Genomic DNA, 14,283 nt, shown 5'->3' on the forward strand with positions numbered 1-14,283 from the left:
TGGAGGGTAGAGGATGGGAGGCCAGCAAGGAGGACGTTGGAAAAACCTAGTCAAGCTTTCAAAAGCGGGGACAAGGGTTGCAGGGACAGTGGGGCGAGGTAGGGGTGGAGGTGGGTGATATCGCGAAAGTGCAAGTAAAGTGATCTTGTTGATGGAGATGATGAGGGGTTTGAGATTCAGCTCTGAGTCAAACAGGATGCCGAGGTTTTTCACAGTGCGATTCAGTCTGAACAATGAAGGGAGCTTATGGTGGGGGCCAAAAACGATGGTTCCTCGGTACCAAACAGTGACGAGAAACATCCCAGCGGATGTTATATTTCATGCACAGGGCATTGTGCAGTGCCTTAATTTTCCCTAAAACAGCACAAGACACAATGAACATTCACTACGACTGGCAGAAAAGCCATTTTATGATTGTGGGATTTTATTTCACGTTCTTGATGACTGTGCTGGGCATTCAGACCATTCATTCTACTTAAAACAATCATGAATATTCTATTATAGGAGAAGCAGAAGCAAAAGCAAATTTAGGCCTCCCGGAAGTCCTGTTTCAGCTCAGTGACTTCGCTGCCAGTCAGTTTAATCAAATAAGTAAAACTTAGCAGGGACGTCAAGATAAAATACTCCACATATTTACGAATTGAGAGATGCAGTCCCCTAGGGATGGGCACATCCTTCGCATAAGCACTCCGTACCATTTTCTTAAATACTAGCGAGTATCTGTACCAACAGTTACTATATCTGCTTAGGTTAGCCTCCCCCCACCCTATTGAAAACTTAAACCCAAATCGATAAAGTGAGTGATTTGTTTAAATGGGGAGGAAAAAAAATGTTCAAGGAGCAAAACACTGAATAAAAACAGCTCGGCAGACGTCACTGGTGGTGGTGGGAGAGGAGGAGCAGGAGAAGAAGAGGGAGGGGAAGGAGGAGGAGAAAGTAGTTGTTGCAATTCCTAGAAATCTAATAAAACAATGTGCACTATGTACTGGAGGTGAATCATGTTCTTATATAAAAAGACACAAATACAATTCAGCTGAACTGAATTACTGTCATACTGCCAAGCCTAGCAGGTCAAAAAAAAAAGTTACATCAACTTATTTTTTGTATAACGACAGCAGGGCATTGCACAATCAAACCAAACACACGTACTTCAAAAACAAGCAAGCCTTCCAAACCTCTCAATGTGATTGAACGCGCTTTGGCCTTTACATACCCAAAGTCAGTTGTTGCATGCCAAGTCCAAAATGTGGTAAATGTGTATTTCTAGTCAGGTTTGTTTTTTTGAAACTCTTACTTGGCAATACTTAGCTGCCCTTCGGAGCTTTCAAAATATTCTGGTAATATCAAAAATCTATTATATATTTTTGACATGCAGACCGAAGACAAAGTTGTTAAACTGGTTTTAGCCCTTAGAGCACATTCCGCATTCTCAGAGTATGGCAGTCTCTAAAGGGGCACGGGACATGCCTCTTTAGAGACCCCTATACTCTGAGTAAGATGCCAGATGCTCAAATTTATGATTATTTTGGTACAAAATATTCATAAACTGCATGAAATTAGATTGTTACAGTCTGAAATATTCAGCAAACAAAGCAATTAGATTATAAATATGGCCTGGTTCCCATGTAGTTACTAATCCTTCTCAGAATAAAAAGGAAAATGAAGAAAAGCAGGTGATAGTTGAACTAATAATTACTTATGGGAACCAATTAAATATGTAAGTGCTCCACCTTGGATTTTAATTACAAGGCCCTCCCTGTGCACAAAGCAAAGAGGGAAAAATATTGGCACAAAAACCACATTATACTTTGTTAAAGAGTTCAAATTTCCAAGATAGATTCTCTTTCTCAGTATTCATTACTAAAGTTACATCATTGGCAGCATACTTAAGTTAGAAGTTTGTTTATTAAAAAAAAATATCCACCTCCATTATATGTATCAAGACTGACACAGGCTTTGAAGAATTGAGCCAAGCCAGACCACCCAGTACACAGTGCACATTTCCCCTCATGCTAGATTGGTTGACAACACCCATATGCAGCCTGCCATCAATTTAACCCGTTACTGTTTCTTTTTCAAACCATTGAACACCCCACAAAAATGGAAACACTGGGCCAAGTGCAACATCTTACCCTCATTAGCAGCTCTCTACTTGTCAGATGGTTATTTTGATCGGAGAATATTTCCGAAAGCTCTTCAAACATCAACATGCTGTCTCTGGTGAAGTGAATAGAGGCACATTAGTCATGAGAGAATAGAGGCACATTGTGCCAACTGTTGTAAAGGGCTCTGACATGAAGGAGGTAGCAGAGATAATGGAGGATGGTGCACAGAACCAAATACCACGTACGTCATTAGCTACCCTTGGTCAAATCTCACGGCAACAAGAGAAACCTCCGAGAAACCTGAAAATCTGGACAAAACCAAATTGTCTGTGGCACAGGGATGAAACTACAGGCGCATACTTCAAAAGATTTGGCATGTTTCTTTGGGAGACAAAGGATTGTGTTTTCTGTGCTTTTAACATCTTGTACAAACCACCATCTTACGTCACTGGGCGCAGCATATCCACAGAGGGAGAATTTTGTGGCAATCACATCAGAAAAAGTTACACCTACTCACAGGTCAGTATTGGAATATAATAGTTTGAAATTTAAGCTGTTAAACAGCATTATTCTACTGAAAACAATCCCTCAGCAACTCCTCATTCTTTAGCCAAAGGAATGACAGATGTCTTTCTGGCAATGAGACAGCAGTTAGGGGTGCACCATAGTGCCTCTGGTAGCCCTGTCAACATATCTGGGATCTGAAACTCATCGTTCAAGGAAGCTCTGGATAGAACCAGCATCTTACCACCACATTTTAATTAAAAATATTAATGGCTATCTTAGAAGGGGAACTTACTTCGATACAGTAGCCCAAACCCTCTTCAATCTATAGATGGGGTTCGACTGCATGGCTGAAAGAATGGCACGGAGTGAGGAGAAATTCTTCATAATCCTGCATTCCTATTAGGAAAACGAGAGAGTTCTGTGTAAATATCAGTGGTTGCTGGTTTCCTGATACCTCAGGCTTTTGAACTGTTCGATGAAAAGGGTCAGCTGTGAAAATAACAGCATTAAAAACAGATTTCATGGAAAAACATTTTCACACTTCTTGGCAACTGAAAACTTGTTATTCACTTATTTTTCCTCTACGACAACCTCTTCAGTTCATCGTCTGCCAACTTTTGACAGGTGGTCTACAGCTATGATCAGTGACACTGAAGGAAGTTTCAGAATGACATGATCAAGACATCAGACTTTTTTTTTTAAGTGGCCGGGGTGGGGGGCAGGGAGAAGAGAGGGAGAGAGAGGTCTTCCCACTTATTGTATTCTGCTGATAAAGGGACAATAAATAGGAATGTCCGACAAAGAGCAACCCAAGAAGCATCATCTGATTTATTAACTGCATGTGCACTAAGATAAAACTGTTGATATGGAGTTGGCTAATCTCAGCCAGGACAATAGCGGGAGCTCCCTCAATGCCATTAGCCCTACGGAGGCAGAGAGAAAGAAACAAAAAAAAGTCAGGGTTCCCACTCCTGATCTCTATCCAATCACTCCTGAGGGAAAGAGTATTCAGGTGATTCCTCCTCCCCTCCCTGCTTTTCCCTCCAACATTCAGCGCTTTGGGTAAACACATGATGAAGCGCCATTTAGGTGAGATGTTGGAGGGCAATTGTATGGACATGGCATCGTATACCACTAAGAATTAATACGCTAAAGAAAAAATTGAAAATAAAATAGAAACATTAATGCATTACAGCCGTTGAGGGAGGCAGACTATGCTTATTCAATGTCTAATAGCTGACTTCATTTTTGAAGTGGCGATGCCGGTGATGGACTGGGGTTGACAATTATAAACAATTTGACAACACCAAGTTATAGTCCAACAAATTTATTTTTAATTCCACAAGCTTTCAGAGGCTTCCTCCTTCGTCAGGTGAACGGTATGGAAATGACATTTTCGAATCCTTCGCATTTTAAAATCACAGAACAATGCCTGGTGATTACTGCCCGTTGCCAAGGCAATCACAGTGAGCAGACAGAAAGGTGTCACCTAAAAAGGCCACCGAATATACAAACCCCCAAAAAGAGAGAGAGAGAGAGAGAGAGAGAGAGAGAGAGAGAGAGAGAGAGAGAGAGAGAGAGAGAGAGAAGGAAGACAGTCAATGACCCGTTATATTAAAAACAGATAACATTTGTTCGCTGGTGGGGTTACGTGTAGTGTGACATGAACCCAAGATCCCGGTTGAGGCCGTCCTCATGGGTGCGGAACTTGGCTATCAATTTCTGCTCGACGATTTTGCGTTGTCGTGTGTCTCGAAGGCCGCCTTGGAGTATGCTTACCTGAAGGTCGGTGGCTGAATGTCCATGACTGCTGAAGTGTTCCCCGACAGGGAGAGAACCCTCCTGTTTGGCGATTGTTGCGCGGTGTCCGTTCATCCGTTGTCGCAGCGTCTGCATGGTCTCGCCAATGTACCATGCTCTGGGGCATCCTTTCCTGCAACGTATGAGGTAGACAACGTTGGCCGAGTCACAGGAGTATGAACCGTGCACCTGGTGGGTGGTGTCCTCTCGTGTGATGGTGGTATCTGTGTCGATGATCTGGCATGTCTTGCAGGGGTTACCGTGGCAGGGTTGTGTGGTGTCGTGGACGCTGTTCTCCTGAAAGCTGGGTAATTTGCTGTGAACGATGGTTTGTTTGAGGTTGGGTGGCTGTTTAAAGGAGAGTAGTGGAGGTGTGGGGATGGCCATAGCGAGGTGTTCGTCATCATTGATGACATGTTGAAGGCTGCGGAGAACATGGCGTAGTTTCTCCGCTCCGGGGAAGTACTGGATGACGAAGGGTACTCTGTTGGTTGTGTCCGTGTTAGTCTTCTGAGGAGGTCTATGCGATTTTTCGCTGTGGCCCGTCGGAACTGTCGATCGATGAGTCGAGCATCATATCCCGTTCTTACTAGGGCGTCTTTCAGCGTCTGTAGGTGTCCATCGCGTTCCTCCTCGTCTGAGCAGACCCTGTGTATTCGCAGGGCCTGTCCATAGGGGATGGCCTCTTTGACGTGGTTAGGGTGGAAGCTGGAAAAGTGGAGCATCGTGAGGTTGTCCGTGGGCTTGCGGTAGAGTGAGGTGCTGAGGTGCCCGTCTTTGATGGAGATTCGTGTGTCCAAGAAAGAAACTGATTCTGAGGAGTAGTCCATGGTGAGCTTGATGGTGGGATGGAACTTGTTGATGTTATCGTGTAGTCTCTTTAGTGATTCCTCACCGTGGGTCCATAGAAAGAAAATGTCGTCGATGTATCTGGTGTATAGTGTTGGTTGGAGGGCCTGTGCAGTGAAGAAGTCCTGCTCGAACTTGTGCATGAAAATGTTGGCGTATTGGGGTGCGAATTTGGTCCCCATGGCTGTTCCGTGTGTTTGGGTAAAGAACTGGTTATTGAAAGTGAAGACATTGTGATCCAGGATGAAGCGGATGAGTTGTAGGATGGCTTCCGGAGATTGGCTGTTGTTGGTGTTGAGTATTGATGCTGTCGCAGCGATGCCATCATCGTGGGGGATACTGGTGTAGAGTGCCGAGACGTCCATCGTGGTGAGAAGTGTTCCTGGTTCAACAGGTCCGTGGGTACTGAGTTTTTGTAGAAAGTCTGTAGTGTCGTGACAGAAGCTGGGGGTTCCCTGCACGATGGGTTTCAGGATGCCCTCGATGTATCCAGAGAGGTTCTCACACAGGGTTCCGTTGCCTGATACGATAGGACGTCCGGGTGCGTTGGCTTTGTGTATCTTTGGGAGGCAGTAGAAGTCTCCCACGTGGGATGAGAGCGCGTAGGATGTTTTGAAGGTCTGGATCGAAGGTCTTGATCAGTTTGTTGAGCTGATGGGTGTGTTCTTTGGTCAGGTCTGTGGGTAACCGTCTGTAGTGTTCCTGGTTGTCCAGTTGTCGGTATGCTTCTTTGCAATAGTCCATTCTGTTCTGTATGACGATGGCTCCTCCTTTGTCCGCTGGTTTGATGACGATGTTGCGGTTGGTCTTGAGAGCTTTGATGGCGTTGCGTTGTGCTCGGGTGACATTCTGGACTGTCTTCCGAGTGCGGCTGATGAATCTGGCATAGACGCATTTCCTGACAGCTTGAGCATACATGTCAAGCTTAGGGCAGCGACCCTCTGGAGGAGTCCAGTGAGACTCTTTCCTCTTCGGTTGCTGTACCGCGGATCCCTCTGTCTGCTGTTCTGGATCGTTGATTGTCTCATTGGGTTCGCTGCTGAAATCTTGGTTTGTGGTAGAATTCACGGAGCCTCATTCTCCTGATGAATTCCTCTGTGTCTGCCGCGAGACTAGTGGGGTCCATTTTGGTAGTGGGGCCGAAATTGAGCCCTTGGCTGAGAACTTCAATTTCGTCTGGTTGAAGGGTGTGGTCGGACAAATTGACGATAGACTTCCCTGTGGTTGCAACCGTGGTACCAGGGGAAGCTTGGTCGATGCTGGTGGTGATGCCGAGTTTCTCAAGCTTCCTGCTCTTGGTTTTCATGTAGGCAGCGTAGTTCCGTTGCCTCGTCTGTTTGGCGGTATATCGTAGCTGGTCTGCTGTGTCCTGAGTACAGGTCGAGAGTATGGACTCTATCTTAGTTTCGAGGTTGCGGCGTCTGCTGTAGAGTTGGTGTACGAGATGGTTGCGGAGTGTGCGAGAGGTACGACGGCAGAGTCTCTCAGCGTAATCCGAGTTGTATGTGGACTTGAGTGGGTTTGTGATCTGTAGTCCTTTCGGGATCTTGTCTGCTTTCTTGCAGCTCTGTAAAAACTTGATGTCTGTGTCTAAATGCGCGATCTTCTTGGATATCCTTTCCACTGTGAGCTGGCAGTTTGTGGTGTCAATGGTAGCCATGATGTGGAGATGCCGGTGATGGACTGGGGTTGACAATTGTAAACAATTTTACAACACCAAGTTATAGTCCAACAAATTTATTTTTAATTCCACAAGCTTTCGGAGGCTTCCTCCTTCGTCAGCTGAACGGTATGGAAATGACATTTTCGAATCCTTCGCATTTTAAAATCACAGAACAATGCCTGGTGATTACTGCCCGTTGCCAAGGCAATCACAGTGAGCAGACAGAAAGGTGTCACCTAAAAAGGCCACCGAATATACAAACCCCCGAGAGAGAGAGAGAGAGAGAGAGAGAGAGAGAGAGAGAGAGAGAGAGAGAGAGAGAGAGAGAGAGAGAGTCAGTCACTCCTGTGACTCGGCCAACGTTGACTACCTCATACGTTGCAGGAAAGGATGCCCCAGAGCATGGTACATTGGCAAGACCATGCAGACGCTGCGACAACGGATGAACGGACACCGCGCAACAATCGCCAAACAGGAGGGTTCTCTCCCTGTCGGGGAACACTTCAGCAGTCATGGACATTCAGCCACCGACCTTCGGGTAAGCAAACTCCAAGGCGGCCTTCGAGACACACGACAACGCAAAATCATCGAGCAGAAATTGATAGCCAAGTTCCGCACCCATGAGGACGGCCTCAACCGGGATCTTGGGTTCATGTCACACTACACGTAACCCCACCAGCGAACAAATTTTATCTGTTTTTAATATAACGGGTCATTGACTGTCTTCCTTCTCTCTCTTTTTTGGGGGTTTGTATATTCGGTGGCCTTTTTAGGTGACACCTTTCTGTCTGCTCAGTGTGATTGCCTTGGCAACGGGCAGTAATCACCAGGCATTGTTCTGTGATTTTAAAATGCGAAGGATTCGAAAATGTCATTTCCACACCGTTCACCTGACGAAGGAGGAAGCCTCCGAAAGCTTGTGGAATTAAAAATAAATTTGTTGGACTATAACTTGTTGTAAAATTGTTTACAATTCATTTTTGAAGTGCAATTAAAAATCTGAAATCAGTTTGCTTTATTCCTCCAGTTTTTAAAAAAAAGTCAATCTTCAAATGCAAGCATTAAGTGAGGCATGAAATGTCAGCTACGTAACCCCAATCTCTTCAGAAGTCCTGCAATTTTATTTTTCCTCAAGGAAATCAAAAGTGAAGAAAGCCTCGACTTAGTTAGACAGGGCAGAGGTCTTGACCCAGAGCCCAACCAACGATGGCATAGCATTTTCAAAAATGTAAGATGATCGGCAAAGCATTTCAGTTAAAAACCAGACACACGGACGCCACATATTTTGTATAATTAAGTCATGCCTGACTGCGATGTGACCACGGGATCGCAAATGCACAAGAGCCAGCAAAACAAATTCAGTAATAGGCTCTGCGAATTAAGGGGAGCTTGTTATCCAGTCTACTCCGTTATTTGAGGCTAAGGGATATAATTTCTAGCATATAGGGAACATAAATTATACTGATTAAGCTTCCAGGCTCTCGGCATTATGGAATTACCAGGATTCACCCTTCTACAGAAACCTTCAACTCTTCTTCCTTGGAAACCTACCTCCCCAGGGTCTTCCCCTTCCTACAATCTAACGTGCTTTCAAAACCCGAGCTTGGCAATACCTAATCACCTAGACCTGATCTGCCTGGTCTTGCCTTACAGGGCTCTCTTCAACCTCTGTGGCGCCCCGCACAGTGGGTCTCGGCCTTTCACCTAGGCTTACTGGATAAGCAATGCGTTACCTGGGCAACGTCAATCCACTTCTCGATGATTTTGGCTCTCTGCTGTGGCTTCAGCTGCAGGTCCCTCAATATGGTGCTGATGACACATTTGGTGAGGGCGTTGAACTGAGTGATGGTGGCCCGGATGGTAGGCGCCAGGTGCTTGTTTTCCTTTTTGTCCCGCCGGGACCAGATGCAGCCCAGGCAGTGGTGGGGGACAACCTTCTTGAACAGTTCCTGATCAAAATATAAAATAAACCAAAAAGACTAAAGATGCTTCCATTAGCACTTAAACACTGAAGTACAAATACAAATAGTTGTGCATTTAAGGGACAATTAACCTCGCTGCTTTGCAACAAAACAGTTAAAGCTGTGGGTTGCCAGCAGCCTACAATGTATGATAGCCACAGATATAATATGCACAGACACCATGAAATCAAAGATTATTTTTGACCAGACTACATACTTTTAAACTGTTTACTGGAGACACACGCAAGAATTAAAACGTTTGGTAACACCAACTATAATCACTAAATATAATTTTTGAAATTAAAATTAATTGCAAAGCAACACTGCATTTTTCATATGCGGTTAGACAAATGAAAACTAAGATCACTGCCTGAACAGAAGTATTTTCTGAGCAAAACAAATAGCTTTGGGAAAGGAGGTCAAAAATAAGGCAAGAGAGAACAGCAACTACAACTTGCATTTGTATAGTTCCTTTAACGTAGAAAAACATCCCAAGGCACTTCACAGACACAAAAACGGAAGGTGAGCCAAAGAAGGAATTATTAGATGGGGTGACCAAAAGCTTGGCGGAAGAGATGGGTTTTAAGGATGGTCATAAACAGAGAAGCAGAAATACTTAGGGAGGAAATTCCAGAGCGTGAGGCCTAGGCAGAAGACATGGTTGCCACTGGTGGGACAGAGATGCACAAAAGGCCAGAGTTAGGGAAAAGGTGAATTTGGAAGGGGATTGTAGGGTTGGAGAAGGTTACAGAGATTGGAAGGGGCAAACCGTGAAGGGAATTAAACACAAGGATGAGAGTTTTAAACTGGAGGTGTTGGGAGACAGGGAGCTAATGTTGGTCAATGGTGACAGGTGAACTGGATCTGGTGCAGGATAGGACGAGCTGAAGTTTAATATGGTGGAAGATAGGAGGTAGTCCAGGAGAGCATTGGAACAGTCGAATCTGGAGTTGACAAATGGCAGAAATGAAGGTTTCTGCAGAAGATGGGCTGAAGTAAGGACGAAGACGGGTGATGTTCGAGGTGGAAGTGAATAGTCTTTATGATGGAGAGTGTATGGGGTCGGAAGCTCAGCTCAGGGTTGAACAGGACGTTGAGAATGTGGACGGTTTGGTTCAGCCTGAGACAGTGGTTGGGGAGGGATTATGGAATCAGTGGCAAGGGATCGCAGTTTCTGGTGGGGGCCAAAGACAATGGCTTCAAACTTCCCCATGTTCAATGGGAGGAAACTTGCAGCTCATGCACAACTGGATATCAGACTAGCAGTCTGACAACACAACGGCAGTGGGGGGGGGGGGCGGGGGGTCAAGCAAGGTGGAGGAGAGGTAGGGCTGGGTGTCATCAGCGTACATGTGGAAGCTGACCCCATGTCTGAATGATGCCGCCAAGGGGCTGCACGTAGATGCGGAAGGGGAGGGAGCCAATGGTGCTGAACCTACAGGTACTTTGCTACCTGGATCCAGTGATGTTTGCAGAGATGGATGGCAGGCCTTGGCTAAAGGAGCTCAAATTGCATAATGCTATTATTTATAAAATATGTCCCTTCTCCCAAAAATCTATAAATCTAAGACTTGTGTGAAGAAAGAGTTTCAATGACACTATACCCCTAACTTACAGACCCAAAGACCATGGTCTTTGCTAAAATGTATTTACCAAACTTTTTTTTTGTTTTGAGGAGACGACCATGTTGGTAATTTTAACCTAACCCATGGGGTCATACTTATCCATTGTGTAGAAGCCCAGTATTTGGTTTGACATTACTATAAGGGGTTTTCAATCTTCTCCCAAGCCAGTTATTTCACATGACATTCATGTTCAGAAAAACAAAGGAGGCCGTTGAGGTTTTCACTGACACGGACATTCCAATCTTGATATCGAAGTCACATGTCAAACAACATGTTTTGAAGCCTTAGAACGCTGCATTGTGAAGTGAACTCTGAGTTATGGTGACTGACGCAGCACTAATAGTATTAACAACGTGAGGAGAGATTGGGATGCTTACTTTAGACTGAAACATCACGTTTAGAGTAATTGAGCAATCGCCCTGACAAAATGGCCCCAAATTCTTGTTTACTTACAGCATCCATATAAGTCAGCTGCTCTGCCACTGTGTCCGATGGGAAGGAGAGGAAATCCTGTTTTTCTTCAACTCCATCTATCTCTACATCCCCTTCCTCTCCCAGGCTGAAAGTGATGTTGCCATGGTAACCATCTGTGCAATTGACAAGACATTTATTTTGTGCCCAAGTTCACTGGCCACAGCACTTAAAACAATTCACAAAACAACTAACAAAAAAAGCACTGGATCAAACTTGCATGATTGGAAATTGTGCACTGGTTTAAAAAGGTAATCAGTTTTCTTACAAAATCTAGATAAAAAATAGATGTAAAATTAATATTGTAGTCAAAGCTTCTTAATGGGAACACTCAAGTGGCACGGAAACCATTTAATTTATTGATGTGTTCCTATTAAGCAGACACGATGGATGGGGAGCCAATCGTTGCTTGAACTAGTCTTGCAACTGACTAACAGTTCCCGTTTTAAAACAACCTGCCATACAGTAAATCATAGATCACAACAAAAATACCATCGACAGCAACAGTTTAAAAAAAATTGCACAGAAAAACCTGCTTGGTGAAATCAGGACCACAATATAAGCTCAAGGGCGAGACGAATTATGCATGATTTGCTCTTGCGCATTATATAATCTCAACCCGTTGAGAGGTTTGGGGGGGGGGGGGGGGGGGGGGGAGGAAAAAAGAGGGGCAAATGTTTCCTGGATCCTGTCCAAAAGCGTGAGAAGTGTTGCAAGAGCCTCTCTGATTCTTGGACAGATTTAGGCTTTACAGAAAATTAAAAGATCTTGAGTGGAAAATAAGTATGTGGCACAAAACACGAAATGGAGCCTCTTCCAGTCAACATCAGCACAGGACTCGTTGTGTGATTTCTTTCTAATCCACTTAACTGAACTATAAATTCTGAAGTAATTTCAAAAATCCAAAAGGAAAACCCAGGAGAGTGGCAAACTCTCCGTGAACTCATGGGTATGCAGTGGGTGTCCTGAATTAGTTTACTTCAGAATTCCATTCAAAACAGAAAAGTTTTACACATTGTGACCGAGTGAACTTTTGGACACATCACTATAACCAATCAGAACTGATTCTTTCATCAGTGCATACATATACAATTGGGTAATTCTGGAAAACTGGCTTCATCTATTAGTGAGGAAGATTATACAGTGAACCAGACCAATTTGCTCACAAATGGCATACTAATTCTGTTCCACAGTAATCCAGAGAATGTTATTGGATTTTTTTTTAAGAAAATCAATACCAACAGGAATTATTGGCATGGACCATATAATGATGCTTCAGATAGTTATGTGCAATTACTTTTGCTATCCTCTGATCAGGGATGCAGATAGAAAGAGAACTGGTGCTTTAACATGCAGTCACAGCAGTTAGTTAAAACTTAGTTCTGACTCAATAGCAACTCAAAACGAAACTTTTTAAAAAAAAAAATTCTGTCTTTAACTACGACACACTGATATCAATTTTAATTGACGAAACATTTTACAGTATCCACGCTTTGCTCGAGATCGAAGACAGTGTTATGTTACGATGTGTAAAACTTTTCCAATATGTTAACCACATGGTGAATTGGGAATCCAGATGTAGAAAATTATATTTCTGATTAGTAAATGAAAAATTAGCAATTGACACGGTCATTGATTATGTGATTTCAATACTCAATTCACACGACTTATGCATATGTACTTTAAACTTTGTATGCATTTGTTGGTAAAATGGCAAGACTAATAACAGAGTGCGCGAGTGTTTTTTGATCACCGAGTGCTTTACTTCCTTGGTTGTTGAATGCTGATAGATATTTGTTCAGTAAAATACACACGAGGTGTACATTTATCTGAATTGAGTGTGTATGTGAGGCGTTTTCTACTAAAATTAGTGCACGTGGCTAAGATGGTGTTGCCGTAGCCATGTGTGTGGCTAGTCAACGATTTTCTATTGGACAACACTGATATAAAAAGACCACTATGAACTAAGTGGCAAAGTGTCACGTACTAATTTGAATAATTCCATCACAATCCATTGCATAATGAAACCATATTATCCTTCACAGTGAGTCAATTACTCAATATCATGGAGTTACTGTCAAGCCACAGAGTTAATAATTTAGTTGGCTGCAATTCAAGCTATTTATAAAGATGCTTCACTTTGAATCACAGAAATTACAACCACAGAAGGCAGCCAGTTGACCAAAAATGCCTTTGCTAGTCCCAACTCTTCAACTGGACCCATCTACTGCAATCTCATTTTCCGATCCCTTCTCCAGATCCTTTCAGTGTTCAAATGATTATCCAATTCCCTCTTAAATGATGTTACTTGTGCTAAAGTATTCTACGTTCTAATAATCCTAGTCATAAAAATTTCTCCAAATTTCCCCTTGGTTCTTCTGCAATAGTTTAAACGGTACATAAATCTTTACTTGAGGGGGTTTCCAATACAGCAACTGGAACAGAATTTTTTCTGAAGGGAATGAGATTTGTAGTGAAAGTGTTTCTAGCTCTGACGTTACCCCTCATCCATGGCATAATCTAATTTTTGAGTGATGAATTTAAAATCCGCTCCAGAATTGTATTCACAACCATTAAGATCAAAATGGGAACATTCCCCCACCCCCTCCCTTGTAAAAAAAAAATTGAATTATCTTTTCTTTTGTTTGCAACATAAAGATTGATCTTACTGTCCAGCTCCTGTTCTGTCAGTTCTTGCTTCTGAAACAGCTTGAGGAGGTTCTGGGCCCGTCGCTCAGGATCAGAGCCTGGCATCGTCTGTCTCAGGTAGGAGAGTAACTTCCGGAGGCATGTGTAATTCGGAACTTCCCGGAAGTCTTCGGAGCACTGGTCCAGCCAGGCTCGCAGAATCGAGGCTATAGCGCTGGAAATATACATGCAAGGTGGAATCCGTATCTGTTTCACAACATTCCCAGACCACAGGATAAACAAAATAGAATGCTAACTGATAATTTGGCAACACCTAATGCTGTAATTTTAAACTTAGGAGTATGGGTGTTTTTTTTTCAAAAATTCATTTTCGGGATATGGTGCCGCTACCAAGGCTGGCATCCTGAGTTGCCCGAGAAAGTGGTCGTGGGCCTTCTTCTTGAAGGCCCACTACCATGCAATCCGTACGGTGAAAGTACTCCCACAGGGCTATTAGGATGAGTTCCAGGTTTTTGACCCAGCAACGATGACTATGATGATGACGACGGCAAGAATAACAGTGCAGAGCTCCCAGAGGAGGTTGCAGAGATAGGGAGGGGGTGAGGTCACGGAGGAATTTGAACATTGGGATGAGAATTTTAAAATCGAGGCAT

The 14,283-nt window shown here is 43.7% G+C and overlaps 1 protein-coding gene across 6 annotated transcripts in view; it reads right to left on the bottom strand.

Annotated features, from left to right (window-relative positions):
* Positions 1-14,283, bottom strand: part of rgl1 (ral guanine nucleotide dissociation stimulator-like 1) — a 237,719-nt gene that overhangs the window by 24,892 nt on the left and 198,544 nt on the right. For all 6 annotated transcript variants that reach the window (XM_067990725.1, XM_067990724.1, XM_067990727.1 and 3 more), the window contains 5 exons: positions 13,651-13,844; positions 10,964-11,097; positions 8,658-8,873; positions 2,905-3,008; positions 2,133-2,217 (listed from right to left, as the gene is read on the bottom strand). In XM_067990725.1, coding sequence (XP_067846826.1) covers positions 2,133-2,217; positions 2,905-3,008; positions 8,658-8,873; positions 10,964-11,097; positions 13,651-13,844 — 733 coding nt within the window. The remainder of the gene's footprint in view (positions 1-2,132; positions 2,218-2,904; positions 3,009-8,657; positions 8,874-10,963; positions 11,098-13,650; positions 13,845-14,283) is intronic.

The sequence above is a fragment of the Heptranchias perlo genome, chromosome 9 (genome assembly GCF_035084215.1).
Source record: "Heptranchias perlo isolate sHepPer1 chromosome 9, sHepPer1.hap1, whole genome shotgun sequence".
Taxonomy (NCBI): domain Eukaryota; kingdom Metazoa; phylum Chordata; class Chondrichthyes; order Hexanchiformes; family Hexanchidae; genus Heptranchias; species Heptranchias perlo.